We start from the raw sequence: 16,382 nt of genomic DNA, 5'->3' as shown, positions 1-16,382 counted from the left end.
AAAGCTCCCTGTCTACCCCCTAAACCTCCTTCTTCTTTTCTATTTCTAGCGGAGTTTGTGTTATTCCCATTCTCCCTGATACCTGGATTCAAAGACTTGAAATAATCTTCCACTTTTTATTTCTCTTTATTCCCAAATCAAAGATCACCAAGTGTTTTTGATTCTATGTGTGAAATGCATATTGTCATTCCTTCGATCACCACTCTACCTCAGGTTCTGATAACATTTTATAAAACCTGTAACTATGATCCCCTAACATCATTTCTCCATTACATCCATTTTATAGACTATCTTCCTAAAATATAGCTCTCTTCCACACAGATGATACAGTTTAGATTTTTCCCTCATGGCTCTCTTCTCTTTTCTGCTTTGTCACCTTCTGCACCTTCCCAGACAATCTGTCCCCCTAGCCACTAACAGCCTAATTCTTTATTTTGTCCAAGCTTTTTTCCACCTCTAGTGTCCAAATTCTCCCAATGTGATTAATCTCCTCCTGTGCCTCTCCAGACTCCATACAAAATATCTATTAATGTGAACTGAAAGATGAAAACACAGATGTAGATGAGTAAGATCAGAGAGCTAAAAGATCAGAATCATAGGATTAAAAGAATTTTTTATTTGTCAAATGAGAAAATTCAGAGCCATATGTACTGTCTGGTTAAGCTAGACAGATAATTCAAGATCTGTGACCAATAATTCAAATATTCTGAAATATTCTGACTCCTAATATCCATGACAGTGGTGCCGTAGCAAGGGTAAGAGCAGAGTAGCTAGAGATTTTGGCTTCTTTTTAAAAAATGGTTAGTAGCATTCTTCAACTGTGAAGTTTAAAAATACTTCGAAGCTACAGGGAGGACAACATCAAGACACCCTCTGTGTCAGTGTAAAGTTGAAAATATTCTACAATTTTTTAGTGCTTTTTTTTTTAATGAGTATATATTTGTATAGAGCAGAACCTATCTGGAATAAGATATTTGCATTTCCTTTGGGCTTAATCATTATATAGATTGCCATTTTTTTTTTTTTCTTTAAAGGAGTTTCTTCTTTCTTTTTCCTGTCATGTTAGTGAGTTGATGAATACAATGTTATATTGGACATCTGTAGCTTTTGCTTATGTCCTCTTCTGCTAACAATTCCTTGAATTTTCTTTGGTGAACCATACCTCTTATTTTCCCATGTGGTTTGGGTGGGGCTCAGGTGGGGTCCTGTGTGACCTGGCCAGGCTGAAAGAGCATTGTAACCTCAGGTCATAATTTAGGAATGAGTATAGGACCCAAACTAAACAAATCTAGTTCAGTTAGTTATGCCCAATTTCTATGTTTAAGTGATAAAGAGTTGTGAGTTCAATTCAGTTGTACGAAACTGAGAGCTCTGAGGATATGCATCTGGGATTCCACACAGCCTTCTTGTCATGACAAGGAAAAAAGGTAAGTGATGGAGACTGGGTCCTGGTGACATTATCTGGATCCCTGGAATCAAATGTGCCCCAAAGCAAATTTATATCCGGACTTTTCAGATACATAATCCAGTATGCATTCTCTCAATATGATCCTAGTCTGGTTGTTTTTCTGGACCTTTTAATCAAAAGCATCCCCAGACAAACATAATTCAGATATTTTCAATAATAGTGCTTGCTACTTTTTTTTTTTTTTTAGATTTTATTTATTTATTTGACAGAGAGAGATCACAAGTAGGCAGAGAGGCAGGCAGAAAGAGGGGGGAAGCAGGCTCCCTGCTGAGCAGAGAGCCCAATGCGGGGTTTGACCCCAGGACCTGAGATCATGACCTTAGCTGAAGGCAGAGCCTTAACCCACTGAGCCACCCAGGCGCCCCAATAGTGCTTCCTACTTAATGATGCGAATGTGCTATATAGGTGAACCCAAGTGCCCAGTTCCTTTGAAAGATACAAAAAAGGAAAAATCATTGGTGAATTTGTAAAAAAAACAAACAAACAAACAAAAAAACTTCCAAAGAAGAATCTGAAGCCAATATTGTAATGTTCAGATCAAAGGAACTTTAAAGTAAAAATCAGAATTTTATTCTAAATTAAAAATATTGTCCTTTAAAAATGTTTCTTCTATGTTCCATGTAAAAGGGTGCCCAAAACTTTTGATTAAAATACTCTTTATTTTTCTTAAAGATTTTATTTATTTTTTTGACAGACAGAGATCACAAGCAGGCAGAGGCAGGCAGAGAGAGAGGGGGGTAGCAGGCTCCCTGCTGAGCAGAGAACCTGATGCAGGGCTTGATCCCAGGACCCTGGGATCATGACCTGAGCTGAAGACAGAGGCTTTAACCCACTGAGCCACCCAGGTGCCCCTTGATTAAAATACTCTTACATGACAAAACTGTGGACTGATAAAAATGAAGCAAATAATAAATAAATATACTATACATAATGGTAGGCAGATTTTTTAACTTTCAGAGAAGTAGAAAGCAGCAAGTCTAGAATACACCTTTTTCTGGACTGAAATTGATGCACTGGTGGGTACTCATGGTTTTAACCTATAGATAGATACAGAAAGATATAGAGGTGTATGGATATGTGCATGAACATACATCTAAATCCTAGTTATGTTGGTTGAGAGGTTCTAGAAGCCATATCATTCTGATAGGTTCTAAGTATCACTCTCCACTAAAGGGAACCATGGCTCCTTAAAGAAATGGCTATTTCAGGGCTAACATCGGGAAAATTCAGGATGAGTTACAAGTGCTCAAAGAATAATGCAGACATGTCAAAAAGACAAATGAGGGCCCTGGGTGCTCTGATGGGTAAGTATGCTTTTGACTCAGGTTATGATCCCAGGGTTCCTGGGATGGAGTCCTGCATTGGGCTCCCTGCTCAGTGGAGAGTTTCCTTTCCCTCTGCCCAACCCTCCCCGCTTGTGATCTCTCCCTCAAGTTCTCTTTCTCTCAAATAAATAAATACAAATCTTAAAAACAAACAAACAAACAAATGACAAATAATTCAGCTTGAAGGGGTTCCTACTGGCTTAATCTGGAATGATCTTAGCATCAAAAACCTATTGAATGAAATAAGAGCTCACAAGTACATCTGATATACCCGAATGAATGAATGGAGAAGAAAGTCTTTGTTAAGTAGACAGTCAACTAATAAATGGGAGAAGGAAAACAGAATTAGAAATCAGCCATTTGGAAACCAATAGAGAGAGAGAGAAAAAAAAAAAAAAGACCAGTTTGGTCAAGAATCATGAATGGATACCAAACGTAGCAGATGAAAGTATGAGGAAGAAGAGGATATTTACTGTAATTTCAAAGTATGTCTCCACAAGTCAATAATTACAAAAGGAAAAACAGCAATTTTACAGTAGAGAAATTTGACAAGTACCATCCTTCACTAAGGGATTAGAGTTAACACTACAAGCAATGGGACAAATCACCATCACGTGCTTCCTGAGATGGTGCACTGAGAAAATCACATTATTACTGTGGCATTCCTACTAAATATGTATCACCTGAATCTAATCATGAGGAAATATCAGCCAGATTATGGCACATTCTGCAAAATAACTGCTTTGCATTCATCAAAGCTGCAAGGTTAAGACAGACAAAGAAAAGTTGAGGAACTGTCCTAGATTAAAGACCAAAAGACATGATGCATAAATGTAACAAGTGAACTGGGATTTTCTTTTGTTACCAGGAACACTGCTGAGACAATTGGTGAAATCTGAGTGGGGTCTGCAGATTAGAAAATAGCATTACGTCAGTGCTTATTTTCTAATTTTGATCTTACTGTAGTTATGAAAGATAATGTATTTGCTTTTAGGAAACACATACTGACATATTTGGGGATGCAGCGTCATCATGTCAGCAACTTAAATACGGCTCAAATGGTCCAGGAAAAAATATGTATATGCAGAGAATAGAAATCATAAAGCAAATACAGTATAATTTTAACACTCAGGAATCTGGGTGAAGGATGCATGGGAGTTCTTTGTACTAGTCTTGCAACTCTTCTATAAATCTGGAGTTACATTGATATAAACATTTAAAGGAAAAAAACAGTACACAAAACATATCTGGAAACAGCAAAAACAGAATAATCAACTACTTGAAAATGTGGGCCTCAAGAGCCAGAGACTTACTATATTGATACAAAATAAAAAGTGTCTATAATTAAAAACACGGACAAGAAGTCTGAGGAATTTGGAAATCAAAACAGTACAAAGGAGTTGTCACTAGAATAAAATCAATGGTATTTAGAGGGGAAAATCCCTCTTTATTACTTTTTTGCTTTGTTTCATGTGTAAGCCCTATGTTTTTGGCAGAAAGTCATCAGTTTTTTATGATTCTTTTTCTTGTTCTCAAAATCAATCATTTTTTCAGAGGAATGCTTTGCTTTTCTGAACTCGGGATGATGAACCCCTTTCTCTTTCTGAAGAGAAAGCTGTAAGCCTTCCCCACTTTTTTTCCTTATTGACATTTCTTCGAGTGAGGGGGAGATGTATCCACATGGGACAGCTCTTAACACAAGGGATTGTTTTCAACTCTCTTACTTGACCACATGTGTGCTGGTCAAGTGTCCATTCACCATGACCACAGCCTGGCCGTTTCACACGCACACCTCCTACCCTAATTTCTAGTGCTTTCTAGGGTCCAAAATAATTCAGAGCTGCTGACTTGTTAGAGTACATTCTCCTATCCACACTGCTTGGCTCCATGAAATTCTGAAGAGGTGGAGGATATGAAAACTAAAAATTATCAGAATGCAGAACTCAGTCTTCATTTCTGCCTCTCAGCCATATTCTTACTTGGATAATATACCCTCTTGGCACAAGGCACCATTCTCAGTATCAAATCCTGCTCACCTTCCTAAGGAGGTTTTGAGGGAGAGAGTCTCCAGCCACATGTGTAAAAGGTGGTCCTGCTGGAGGCAGGCAGTGGCGGGTGGAAGTTGCACGTGGCCGCCTGCAAGGGGCAGCAGAGGGAGCACGGACAGTGAGGAAGAAGAATCTTCTTGCTTCTAGGTGGAAAGGCTTACATAGTTAAGGAGCACTGTCTGTGCTTTTTAATCCAGTTTCAACAGATGTGCAGATAATAGAAAGTCTTTCCAGATTCTGGCAATAGGAAGATTGTCACAGTTTTCAGTGTTATGAAAAATTGTTTTTCCTGTATCTTTATGGGTATTTTATTTTAATTAAAGATTTTATTTATTCATGAGAGAGAGAGAGAGAGAGAGAGAAAGGCAGAGAGAGAAGCAGGCTTCCTGCTGAGCAATGAGCCTGATATGGACTCCATCCCAGGAGCCCTGGATGGCGACCTGAGCCAAAGGCAGACGCTTAACCAACTGAGCCACGCAGGCGCCCCTTTATGGGTATTTTAATAGCAAGTTGAAAGCACTGTGTCCTGAGCTGCTAGCCAGATGCCATTTTAAAGTGAAATCTTGAATGAATTTGAAAGGCATATAGCAAGAAGCAAACAGAAATGTGAACTCTTCAAAAGCACATAGGCAAACTAAAGGAATTTTAGAAGATAAAGATACATTATAACATAATCCAGCATAACAGTATTATAGGAAGACTTGTTGAGATTAAATAGTATACTGAAGACCCAAATGAAAGCAAGATCATCACTTCTGTCCACCCCAAATGCTATTTCAATTAGCTATTGAAACCAAAGAGACAGGAAGATAAAATAATCTTTTTTTCTCTAAAAATATGACAGCTGCTTACTTGATTGAGAAGAAAGTGGTTCTGCCTTAGAAGAGCAATGAATTTAGGATGATTCTTTCTATACCACACATACTTCACCTTAAATTGTCTTGAAGTTTAAATTAACCTTGAACATTGAATCAGTTTCATGTTTATTTAGCTTTAAGTCCACTGCCAGTCAATGAAGTTACCTATGGGCATATTAGTAAAAGGCATCCCTGCTGGGCAGATATTCATAGACTTTACAAGTGGAGCATGAGCTGTACTGAATCCTTTGAGTGAGAAACCTTTGTGCAGTGCACGCACTACACAGAGTTACACAGCAGACCTCTCTCACATACTAAAGAAACTCAAAGTTTCAAAGTCAAGAAGGGAAAACATCACCAGGATCATCTAATTAAAATCATATTAATTTTAACACCGAAAGCTTAGTTTTCAACTTGTGTGTATATTTATGTGACATTATTAAGAGAGAAAAATATTTGTGAGTCAAACTGCTATCACAAAACATTTTGGAAAATTCACAGCACGTCAGATATGTAGATAGATGTATAAGAACACCAATTTGGCTGACAGGCACTGGACAAATGTGTACTTGCTTCCTGGGATAGTAAGAGAGCAAACCTAGGTGTAACAGTACAATAAATAAAATCATAATAACTCTGATAGAGATTGAGGTTATCTGGTAACTTAGTGATTATTACATTTATTTTAAAAGATCAAATCATTTTGTGACATATATATTACAATAAATAAAGGCTTCTGTAGTATACTTAAATCATATTTTGTTTTATTTTTGGAAGTCTGTTAATTTACATAGAATGCATGTTTACATTAGACTGTGAAGTAAAAAAAATTATATAATTTCAAAAATTAAACATATTTAAAAAATATATATGCAAAATATATTTTTGGAATGATTACTTTTTAAAAAACTTAATATAACCAATTATAGGACTTTTGAAAGCCACAGATTTTTGTTGCTAAATGCTACAACATGCAAAGAAAATTTAAAAATACATATACTCACTGAATTGGCATTTGTTGGGTTTGGCCAAGGTCTACCACCACCTGGACCCCTACAAGATAATATGATAAATGAAATTTTAACTTATGCTTTGAACGTTCACAGTAAGCAATAACAAATCATAAAGTATAATATTTCCAATTCAATTACCATGCAGTTCTAATTCAGTACTGAAATTACTCTCTGTATTTTCATAGCTTTTGAGTTCTTTTTTTCCTAAAGATTTATTTACTTTAGAGAGAGAGAGAGGGAGAGCGCATGAGAGTAGGGGAAGGGCAGAGGGAGAGGGAGAGAGAGAATTCAAGCAGACTCCATGCTTAGTGCACAGACAGATGCGTGGCTCCATGTGAGGACCATTAGATCATGACCTGAGCTGAAATCAAGAGTTGTATGCTTAACTGAGCCACCCAGATGTCTCAGTTTTTTAATTTCTTTTTTCTTTTTCTTTTTTTTAAATTTTAAAAAGATTTTATTTATTTGACAGAGAGAGATCACAAGTAGGCAGAGAGGCAGGCAGAGAGAGATGGGGGAGAAGCAGGCCCCCTGCTGAACAGGGAGCTCGATGAGGGGCTCGATCGCAGGACCCTGAGATCATGACCTGAGTCGAAGGCAGAGGCTTAACCCACCGAGCCACCCAGGCACCCCAAAAATCACTAATTAAAACAAACATAAACTGTAATCCTATGACATAAATATAACTGCCACATATATATCATTCAAAATTAAAACAAAATTATTTTAAAAATACCAATATACATAAAATGATAGCTCTTATTAAACTACAAATAATATATAGCAAAGGTGATTAAATTGGGCTCTTTGAAAAAAATCCCACATAGACTATCACAGATTACTTTATATATTACTTTGTATATTATTTTATATCACTCTATCTTACAGTGCTACTGATAATTCAGTTACTTTAAAAATAATTTTATTTTTTCAGTGTTCCAAGATTCATTGTTTATGTACCACACCCAGTGCGCCATGCAACATGTGCCCACTTTAATTTAGTTAATTTTTAAAAATGGAATTACATTTCTTGTTTTCATAATTACAGTTCAAGACAGTAGCCACAGTAAATCTAGGGAAAAATAGGAAGTAATCTATGCCAATGTATGTTAGTATATTACTTCATTTTAGGGTAGTGGATAATGTTTTGTATTCTATAGCTTAAAAGGACATGAATATTTTAAAACAAACTTAATGCCTAATTAAGTAAAAAAGGTCTCTTGTTCTCATGCTTTAGTATTAAGTATATCTAAGTAAATACTACTTAATAAAAAGTAGACTGCTGTCAGCAGGTCCTCTGTAATTAGGGTCACTCAAGATTCCCTTTTCCCTCTAATTGCATTGAAAGACAGAGGAAATTTTTAATTAAAAAAAAAAAGTCCCTTGATTCTTATTTTAGGGACCTTAAACTTGAAATTCAATGTGTTAGATAGAAGCTATCCAACTTGGACTATTTAGAACTGTTTTTCATTTTGTTTTGGAATTTCCCAGGGGTATAAAAAACAGGGAAATGCATGAAAATTCTGTCTATGGGCTCTATCAGGGTGCTCAAATGCAACTTTTCCCAATTCTGTTTGAGGAATAAGGGATAAAATAAGATGCCAGAAAGGAGTTGGTCCAAGTACTGCGCACAGGGGAGAAGGTTAAGGGCATTTGTACTGTCTCTGGAAACTGGTGCCTCTTAAAATGGTGATGATGAGGATTTCCCAGCACTTTAGAAAGATAATCATACATATAGGATTCAATGTCTTAATGAATGGAAAGTGAGGTAAAACATAGGATATGTATTGATCTAGTAAAACATTTGATTTGTTTGATGTTAATCCACATTGTTTGATGTTAAATGAAGTATAATAAAGAAATTGGGAAATATTTATCTTAAAACAGCTTAAAAATATACTATATCCAAATCATGGCAAAAATTTATATATAATGATGTTATGTTGATAATGATCTCATAATTTTGACATATTATGTTTAAAACAGGAATAAGATTAAATATAATAAAATATTTTACTTACCATTTAAAAATTATTTGTTAGACTAATATGCTAAATTGTTAAATAATTAAACATTTTACTTAAATATTATTAAATTAAATGTTAAATGTTACATTTATTATCAGTAACAATACCTTTTATGCATTTCAATTATTTGATAAATAATAATCTAGTCTCAGCACACTATGTATTTCATATTAGATTGCATTTAATATGATAGTGATTTCATATGATCTAAAAGGATTTAATATGATAATTCACATGGATAAGCTATATTTTCCCCAATTATGCCACTGTGTTTGAAAACATTTTAAGTTTCACAAATAGTGCTAAATAAAATGGGGCTATACGAGTGAGTAGTTCTTTTAGAGCAATTACTCAAGTTCACGGGCACCTGGGTGGCTCGGGTGGTCAGGTGTGTGACTCAATTTCAGCTCCGGTCATGATCTCAGGGTAATGGGATGGAGCCCTCTCTTAGGCTCCATGCTTGGTGGGGAATCTTCTTGAGATTCTCTCCCTTTATCCCTTCCCTTTCTCTCTCCCTCTCTCTCTCTTAAATAAATAAATAAATAAATCTTTTTTTTTTTTTTTTAAGGAACAACTACTTAAGTTCAGTAATTCCCAGTCCCTTTGAGGACCATCATTATTATCAAGAAAATAACTTATGAACTATGATAAAGGCATTATTTTGAATGTAAGTTTTTATGTAGGTATAGTTTGAAGTAGAATCAGGTTAGCCTCATTTAAAAATAGAGCAAAATATGGAATTTAAAAGAAGTAGGTATTTTTTGGTAAGGTATACAGATATGATGCAATCCAAGCAACTATGATTACTGTAGAGAAAAATCCGCTTTTCTTCTATAATACAGTTGTTTGATTTCAAAATAATAACTACCCAAATTTTATGATTCTATAGGATAACAAGAAGGTCTAGATCCTTTGAAATCCTTTGTCCTCTTCATTTCTATAGAACCCCAACATATAAAAAGTTGAATTAGGCATGCTGTAATGCTAAATCCTAAATTCTTTGGAAATCTGTAAAATTACAGTTAATTTGTTGTTTTGTTTTTTAAAGATTTATTTATTCGAAAGCGAGTGAGCAGGGGGAGGGACAGAGAGAAAGGGAGAGAGAGAATCATCAAGTAGACACCCCACTGAGCACAGAGCCGGACATGGAGTTCTAACTCATGACCCTGAGAGATCATGACCTGACTTGAGCTAAAATCAAGAGTGGGATGCTTAACTGACTAAGCCATCCAGGCACCCCTAAAAATGTAGTTAATTTAGAAATAGAGTTTCTTTTAAAAAATTATCTGTAATGCATTTAAAAACATTTACATTCTGGCTATAGTCTGTAAATTCTACTTTAGATTACTGAAATTGATATTAAGTTTTTATTTATAAAAATAGTAGTTAGAGAGACATTAAAAATATACTCTTAATTTGAGATGACACTATGTATAACTTATCCTGAGTTTAGAGAACAGAAATATAAAAATTATATCAAAATTATTATTTTCCTTGGAGGTAACCAATTATTTTTTTAATAACATTATCAAAATTTGTTCCAAATAGTTTCCTAGTTAGAATACAGTATTTAATTACTTTAGTGGGCACGGATGGATGTTATTTTCATTGTCATTATACTTTCATGGCAAACAAGAAAATGTGACCAGTTAAAGAAAACTCATCCAGAAATGGTTCTCTGGCAGGTCCCACCTGACCTTAGCACACAAATACCTTAGACTGTTAAAAACATAGCTTAAAGTAACACTATCCGGTGCCTGGATGACTCAGTTTCATCTCAGGTCATGATCCCAGAGTCCCGGGATTGAGTCCAAGGGCTCCCTGCTCGGTGAGGAGTCTGCTTCTCCCTCAGACTCTCCCCCTTCTCATGCTCTCTCTTTCAAATAAATAAGTAAAATCTTAAAAATAAATAAATAAATAAATAAATAAATAAAGTAACACTATCCTGATGCCTTTTTCTTTGATTTTTAAGTTACCCAACATGTAAAAAAGTAACATGAAGAAAGCCACAAATGCTAGTTTGAAATACTTATTTGGAAAAAAAAAAAAAAAAAAAGGAGCACTTACTTGCTATTACATAGTAAGATTTAGTATCTTTATTTTAAAGATACTAAATCATTAAGTAAATTTCAATAAATTTTACTCTATTGAGAACAATGGACATAATACGTTTTATTTTTTATATCTCTTTAAATTCACTTTTGCTTTGCTGGGGCCAATATCAACACAAGAGTTATTCTCTTTGGTTGGATAGTCCATTGGATCGGAAGTTGGATCAGAACTTCCTTGTTTGAAGGAAATATTTACAAATGTAAATATGGGAATATTTACATTTTCATTGTTCTTTAAGAATATCCTAATTTACAGAAAACCGAAAATTATATATAAGAACCCAAATAAAAGTCAAAGGTAACAAATAATGGAAATCTGAATCTGGAAGGCTTCAAGGTTCTTTAAAAACCAGAAATTATATGAACAATATAACATTATGTAATAAGAAATATTTTAAAGCAGCTGGTATATATTTAAATGAGAAACCCAAATTCAAGTATCAATAAAAATAATAATATTGAAAAATTTGAGCCATATTTTTAGTCTCTATAGTCTAGGGAATTTAATGTATCCATTAAATGTTAATGTTTATCTGTTTAAGTGTACGTGAGAAAAGAACTAGACAATTTTAAGCAGCTGAGTCTCTTAACGGTCACATAAAAATAACTTCTTTCTCTATACCCATAAAAACAGGTTGATCTAAAGTTGACCATATGGCTAATTATAGTGAAGTGTAATATACAAAATGACATTAGATACAATCTTAATATTTATTGATAAGTCTAGATTGATCATAATATTCAATTAGCAATAATCAGCAATAATCGCGCCTCGGATAAACCTCATTGGCTACGATACTGCCACTGCGCAAAGCTTGATCATAATATTCAAATGTATACTGTGTACATCTGTATACAGTATTCAAAATTATAGTCCCTAAAAGCTATTGCATTTTAAAATCAGAATCTCAGGTAGGTAAATTTTATATGTATCTAAATCCTATTGGTGAGAGTTGCAGCTTTTGATGTAAGCATAAAATATCACTCCTTTTTGTAACAACCATTAAAGGCTAAGCCTTTGAGGGATTTAAGAAGAGTCAGACTTCATGCCTACCCATTTTTACTTTAAAAGTGAAAAGACGTGATAGGAAAATTTGACCTACTTTTTCCCCTTGTTCTGTTAGTTTTGATTCTGGCTGGTATCCACTTATTAACCTATTTTCTATTTTAGGCAAAATTGCTTTCCATGAAAATGGCTTCAGAAACTCACAAAAATCCCTATCTATATCAAAAGAGCTTATCTCATTATATCTTAAATGCCATTAAGTGATGGCAGAATTATCTAATTTGATATGTAAGTAACCAAAACATGGACTAATGGAAAAATATATTCAAGGAAACTACCCACAATCCTATATGGAACAGTTTCATTATTTCTGGTAAGCTTTCTTTAGGCCACATCATGGGAATTGATCCTTTAGTGAATTAATGAAAGTCATGAGCAAGCACCTGGTATATGTGGAACTTTGAGGGCAAGTTAGATAATGAAAAATAAATAAAAATCCCTTAACCGACAGTATTACTTTGGGTCTCTAGAAACAACTACTGGCTTTGGGCTTGAAACGTCTTTTCAGTAAAAAACAAACAAAAACAACCAAAAAACTGTTAGTTTAGTCCTTATCCAAGCACATCTTAATTTTCAAACAAAAATTCATCCAATCATATGAAAAGTTCTTTAATATAGAAGACACTACCAAAGAGAATTCTTGGTGGGTTACGAGTTGTACCAACAAAGCCAGAGCAAGGACTCTATGTAGGAATTAAAAAGTTTTAGGAATTACTATATATCATTAAAATGAAGTTAATATCAATTGTCTGCTTCTAGGGAGTTGTGTCATTGTCTTAGTGCCAGCATCTCTTTGTAGGGTTTTTTTTTTTTTTTTTTAAAGATTTTTTTATTTATTTGACAGAGACACGCAGTGAGAGAGGGAACAGAACAGAGGGCGGGGGAGAGGGAGAAGGAGGCTTCCTGCCAGGCAGGGAGCCCAGTGCCGGACTCAATCCCAGGACCCTGGGATCATGACCTGAGCTGAAGGCAGATGCTTAACCACTGAGCCACCCAGGCATCCCTCTTTTTGTAGTTTTATATAGACTCTATGGAGCCTATGTGCTTAGTTATAAAAGACTCATTTTTAGATAAACAAATGAAACATGAAAATCTGGCTAAAAGTTGGCATTTGGCATTTGAAAATGGAAAAAATTATAAGCTGCAGAGAAGGCAGAAAAACAATATGTTGTGAAAATGTAGCAAACTCTACAGCTCATGCTTAGTTTATGTTCTCTGGTTTCACTCTATACTACACAGAAATTGAAGTGCTTAAATTGTCTTACAAATTAGTGTGACTTCAGAAGACAGAAAATAGAATACTTTACTAAACAGGATAACATAGCATTTTGCTTACATGTTCATTCCAGGCATTCCGGGGCCACCTAAAGCATTCAGGGGGGGTCTCATTGCACCTCCATAGTTCTGTAATGATAACCAAGGGTCAGACTACCACAAAACAAAAAAACAAAACCAAAGAGGAGGGGGGAAAGAAAGGAGAGCAGGTTAATGATTTCCCTACATAACTCCTGATTGGATAAGGCCTGTGCAATTCATTCTCTGAAGGATCCACTCTTGTACTATTGCTTCTATCTTAATAATTACTTTGGTCTGTGTCTTTTAAAAACTACATGACTATGTAAGATCATTGGAGCATGTTAAACGATTAAGGTATAGTTGCAATTAGAATATTCACCATATCCTTATGAATTTCCCAATATCTGTACAACAGTGAACTTTTTCAAATAAAACATTTTATAAATCCAAAACTCTGTTTTTAAAGAACAGACCATTAGTCAGCATGTTGAAATTGCCAGACCCAGAACAATTACATAAAAGCTGAAGGAAAAAAACCCAACAGGTGAACCTAACATAAGAAAGCTGAATGCAAACTTCTGTTCACAAAATAATATATCCCATAGAGAGATGTACGAATATACAAACACATAACAATATATGAAAACTAAAATGCACTTAAAATATGTATACATGAATTATATCATGCAATAGGCTTCTGTCAGCATCTCTTACATACATTCAAAGGAGAAAAACATTTTAATGTTTTAACATGTATATCATATTAGCTTACTTTAGTTTCCATTAGGGCCCAAAGATTGCTTTTTAACATTGTCATGTTAATATATTTTGACACTATCAACTGCTTTCACGCTTGGCTTTCTGACAGCACTATTCTGCCAACTTTTCTCACTTTTTTCCCGTTTCCTTTGCTGGCTCCTTTTCTTTTGCTAACTCTTGAAACGTTGTTTTCCTCCAAGTTCTAACCACAGCATTCTTTTTAATAAGTTCATGTTTAAGGGTAATCTTATCTGCTACCATTAGTTCAGCAACTATTTAGGAATCCCAAATGTTTTCTATTTGGTCACAACATCTCTGCTAAGCTCCTGGATAACTCCCATGTTGAATGTCATTTGGATTGTTTCCATCGGGACACTGCTTCATGCTCAACACATCTAAAAGTAAACTCAGTGTTCTCCTCACAACTGCGTTCTTCATATTGCTTTCCTCAGTCAGTTCTGTGGCGTCCCTTGCCATACAACAGTAGTCCAGGCTAAAAACCTCTGGGAGCCCAATGATGTCTCCTTCTTTGATTTCAATTCCCACATCCAGGTGGTTACCAAAGTCTCTTGATTTGACCTGTGAAATAGTTCTTGGAATAGTGCTTTCTTTCATATCACACTATTCCTTGTCACTTACTGAGACTAATGTACCGTCTTCATTGGTCTCTCTGACTTAGCCTTTCCCCCTCCCCATCTATTCTTCATGCTGCCTCCAGAACTATGATTCAAAAAGTCAGTCCTGTTTATGTCACCTAAAAGCCATGATGCCCCACACTGCCTCACAAATAATCTAATCCTCAGCATGGCTCTATGATGGTATTCAGAGGTCAGCCCTAGCTTGTATTTCCTGTATACATTTCCTATAATCTTTACCTTCTTTCCCTACTCCCAGCTATGCCCTCCAGAGCTTACTGGATTTCTTGTGGTTCAGAAACATGCAAGACACTTTTTCACTCATGGTAACTCATGGCGTAGCCTTCTGTGTAGTAGGTGCTAAGATGACAAGGAAATAGTCAATGAGTTTGTTAACTCCAGAGTGTAAGTCACAGTTTATAAATAAATTAGCTAGTTACATGTTCTTCTCATTGTTTATTTACTTTTTCTTTAGGGAAATCTTATTTAAACATCCCAGTTGTATGTGCTATGGGATAGAATGGTTTCTATCCACAGCTGAGTCATTAGTTAGAAGATTAGTTAGTTCCCTTAACCTCTGGATGAAGCATGGTAGTGGTACCAGCAATGTTAGCAAGAAGTCTCTGAGAAGAAAATTAGCCATTGGAAACAAAATCTGGATGGTAAGGTATAATAGAAATGCTTCAAAAGAAACGTCTCCTTCCATTTTTGGTCTTAGAAGATCTGTTTCATTTTATCAAGGAAAACATTAATTTTCTTTATAGCTCAGGACATAGAAAGACATTGGTTTGAACTTCTGTTGCCACAGCCCCATTTCCTCTGCCCCTCTTTCTATATGTGTAATCATGGGCCAATCCTTCTCTTAATGATCGACTCAAACTTCATTTCCTTATCTGCAAAGTGATATCATGTCCTTTACAAGCTTGTTGGAGGGTAAAATAAAATCATATAAAACACCTATCATAGTGCTTGGCGCATTAAGAGCATGATACCTGGTGATCAAAAATTGTAGCCGCTAACTCTTTCTTGTCACCATTAATAAGGGACCAACTTAAATGAGTCCTCTTCTCATCAGCTTCCCTTGAGCCTTCAACCCTCACAGAATTACATGCTTATTTATGTACTGATTCTCTGACAGAGCATTGATATTTCTTTTCTAGATTTTTTTTTTTTTACTGCATAATAGCTTTTCTTTATGTATTTGTGTCTCCTGCTGAACAGTAAGTACCTTGAAGGTAGAATCTGTTTTACTCATCTTGGTATACCCAATGCTCTAGTACCACAGGAAATGAGTAAGGAATTATCCAATACATAATTTGATAGATTTACAAAATATTTTCATTTTGTGAATAATTTGAAGCAAAAGAAAACAGGAAGACAAGAAAGAATAACAACTGGCTTTCCGAGTGGTATCAACAAAGGCAGAATGGAAAAAGCTAATTTAGAATCACTGAATTTTAAAGCGGATGGCAGCTATACAATTCCATCTGGTTTAATCTCTTTCTCAATGCAATGTTCCTGACAAAATGGCTGTTCAGATTCTGCTTGGAAAGTTTATAAAGAGTTTTTTCCATGATTGGGCAGTTTACTTTCTAGAAAGTTCTTCCCCTTACTGAGCTGAATTCTACCTATCTGAAATTTGAAAATACAGAATCAGTTAACTCTCTCTTTACATGAGAGCTTATCATATATTTTCATCTCACCATATCTCTAAGCCAGGTATTTGATTTGGAAATCATGGTATACTCCTATTTGTATATAACTCATTTATCCTTCA

The 16,382-nt window shown here is 35.1% G+C and overlaps 1 protein-coding gene and 1 pseudogene across 4 annotated transcripts in view; both read right to left on the bottom strand.

Annotated features, from left to right (window-relative positions):
* The window catches only part of SSBP2 (single stranded DNA binding protein 2), a 294,982-nt gene that overhangs the window by 30,047 nt on the left and 248,553 nt on the right, over window positions 1–16,382 (bottom strand). For 2 of the 4 annotated variants that reach the window (XM_032847376.1, XM_032847362.1), the window contains 2 exons: window positions 13,252–13,343; window positions 6,703–6,751 (listed from right to left, as the gene is read on the bottom strand). In XM_032847376.1, the coding sequence (XP_032703267.1) occupies window positions 6,703–6,751; window positions 13,252–13,343 (141 nt within the window). The remainder of the gene's footprint in view (window positions 1–6,702; window positions 6,752–13,251; window positions 13,344–16,382) is intronic. The other 2 variants (XM_032847387.1, XM_032847369.1) reach the window with 1 other exon arrangement.
* Window positions 11,541–11,665, bottom strand: LOC116864004 (annotated as a pseudogene).

Source organism: Lontra canadensis, unplaced genomic scaffold (assembly GCF_010015895.1).
Source record: "Lontra canadensis isolate GAN:19392208 unplaced genomic scaffold, GSC_riverotter_1.0 scaffold4, whole genome shotgun sequence".
NCBI lineage: Eukaryota > Metazoa > Chordata > Mammalia > Carnivora > Mustelidae > Lontra > Lontra canadensis.
The sequence above is the reverse complement of the archived record's forward strand: the minus strand, read 5'-3'. Positions and strand labels throughout refer to the sequence as shown.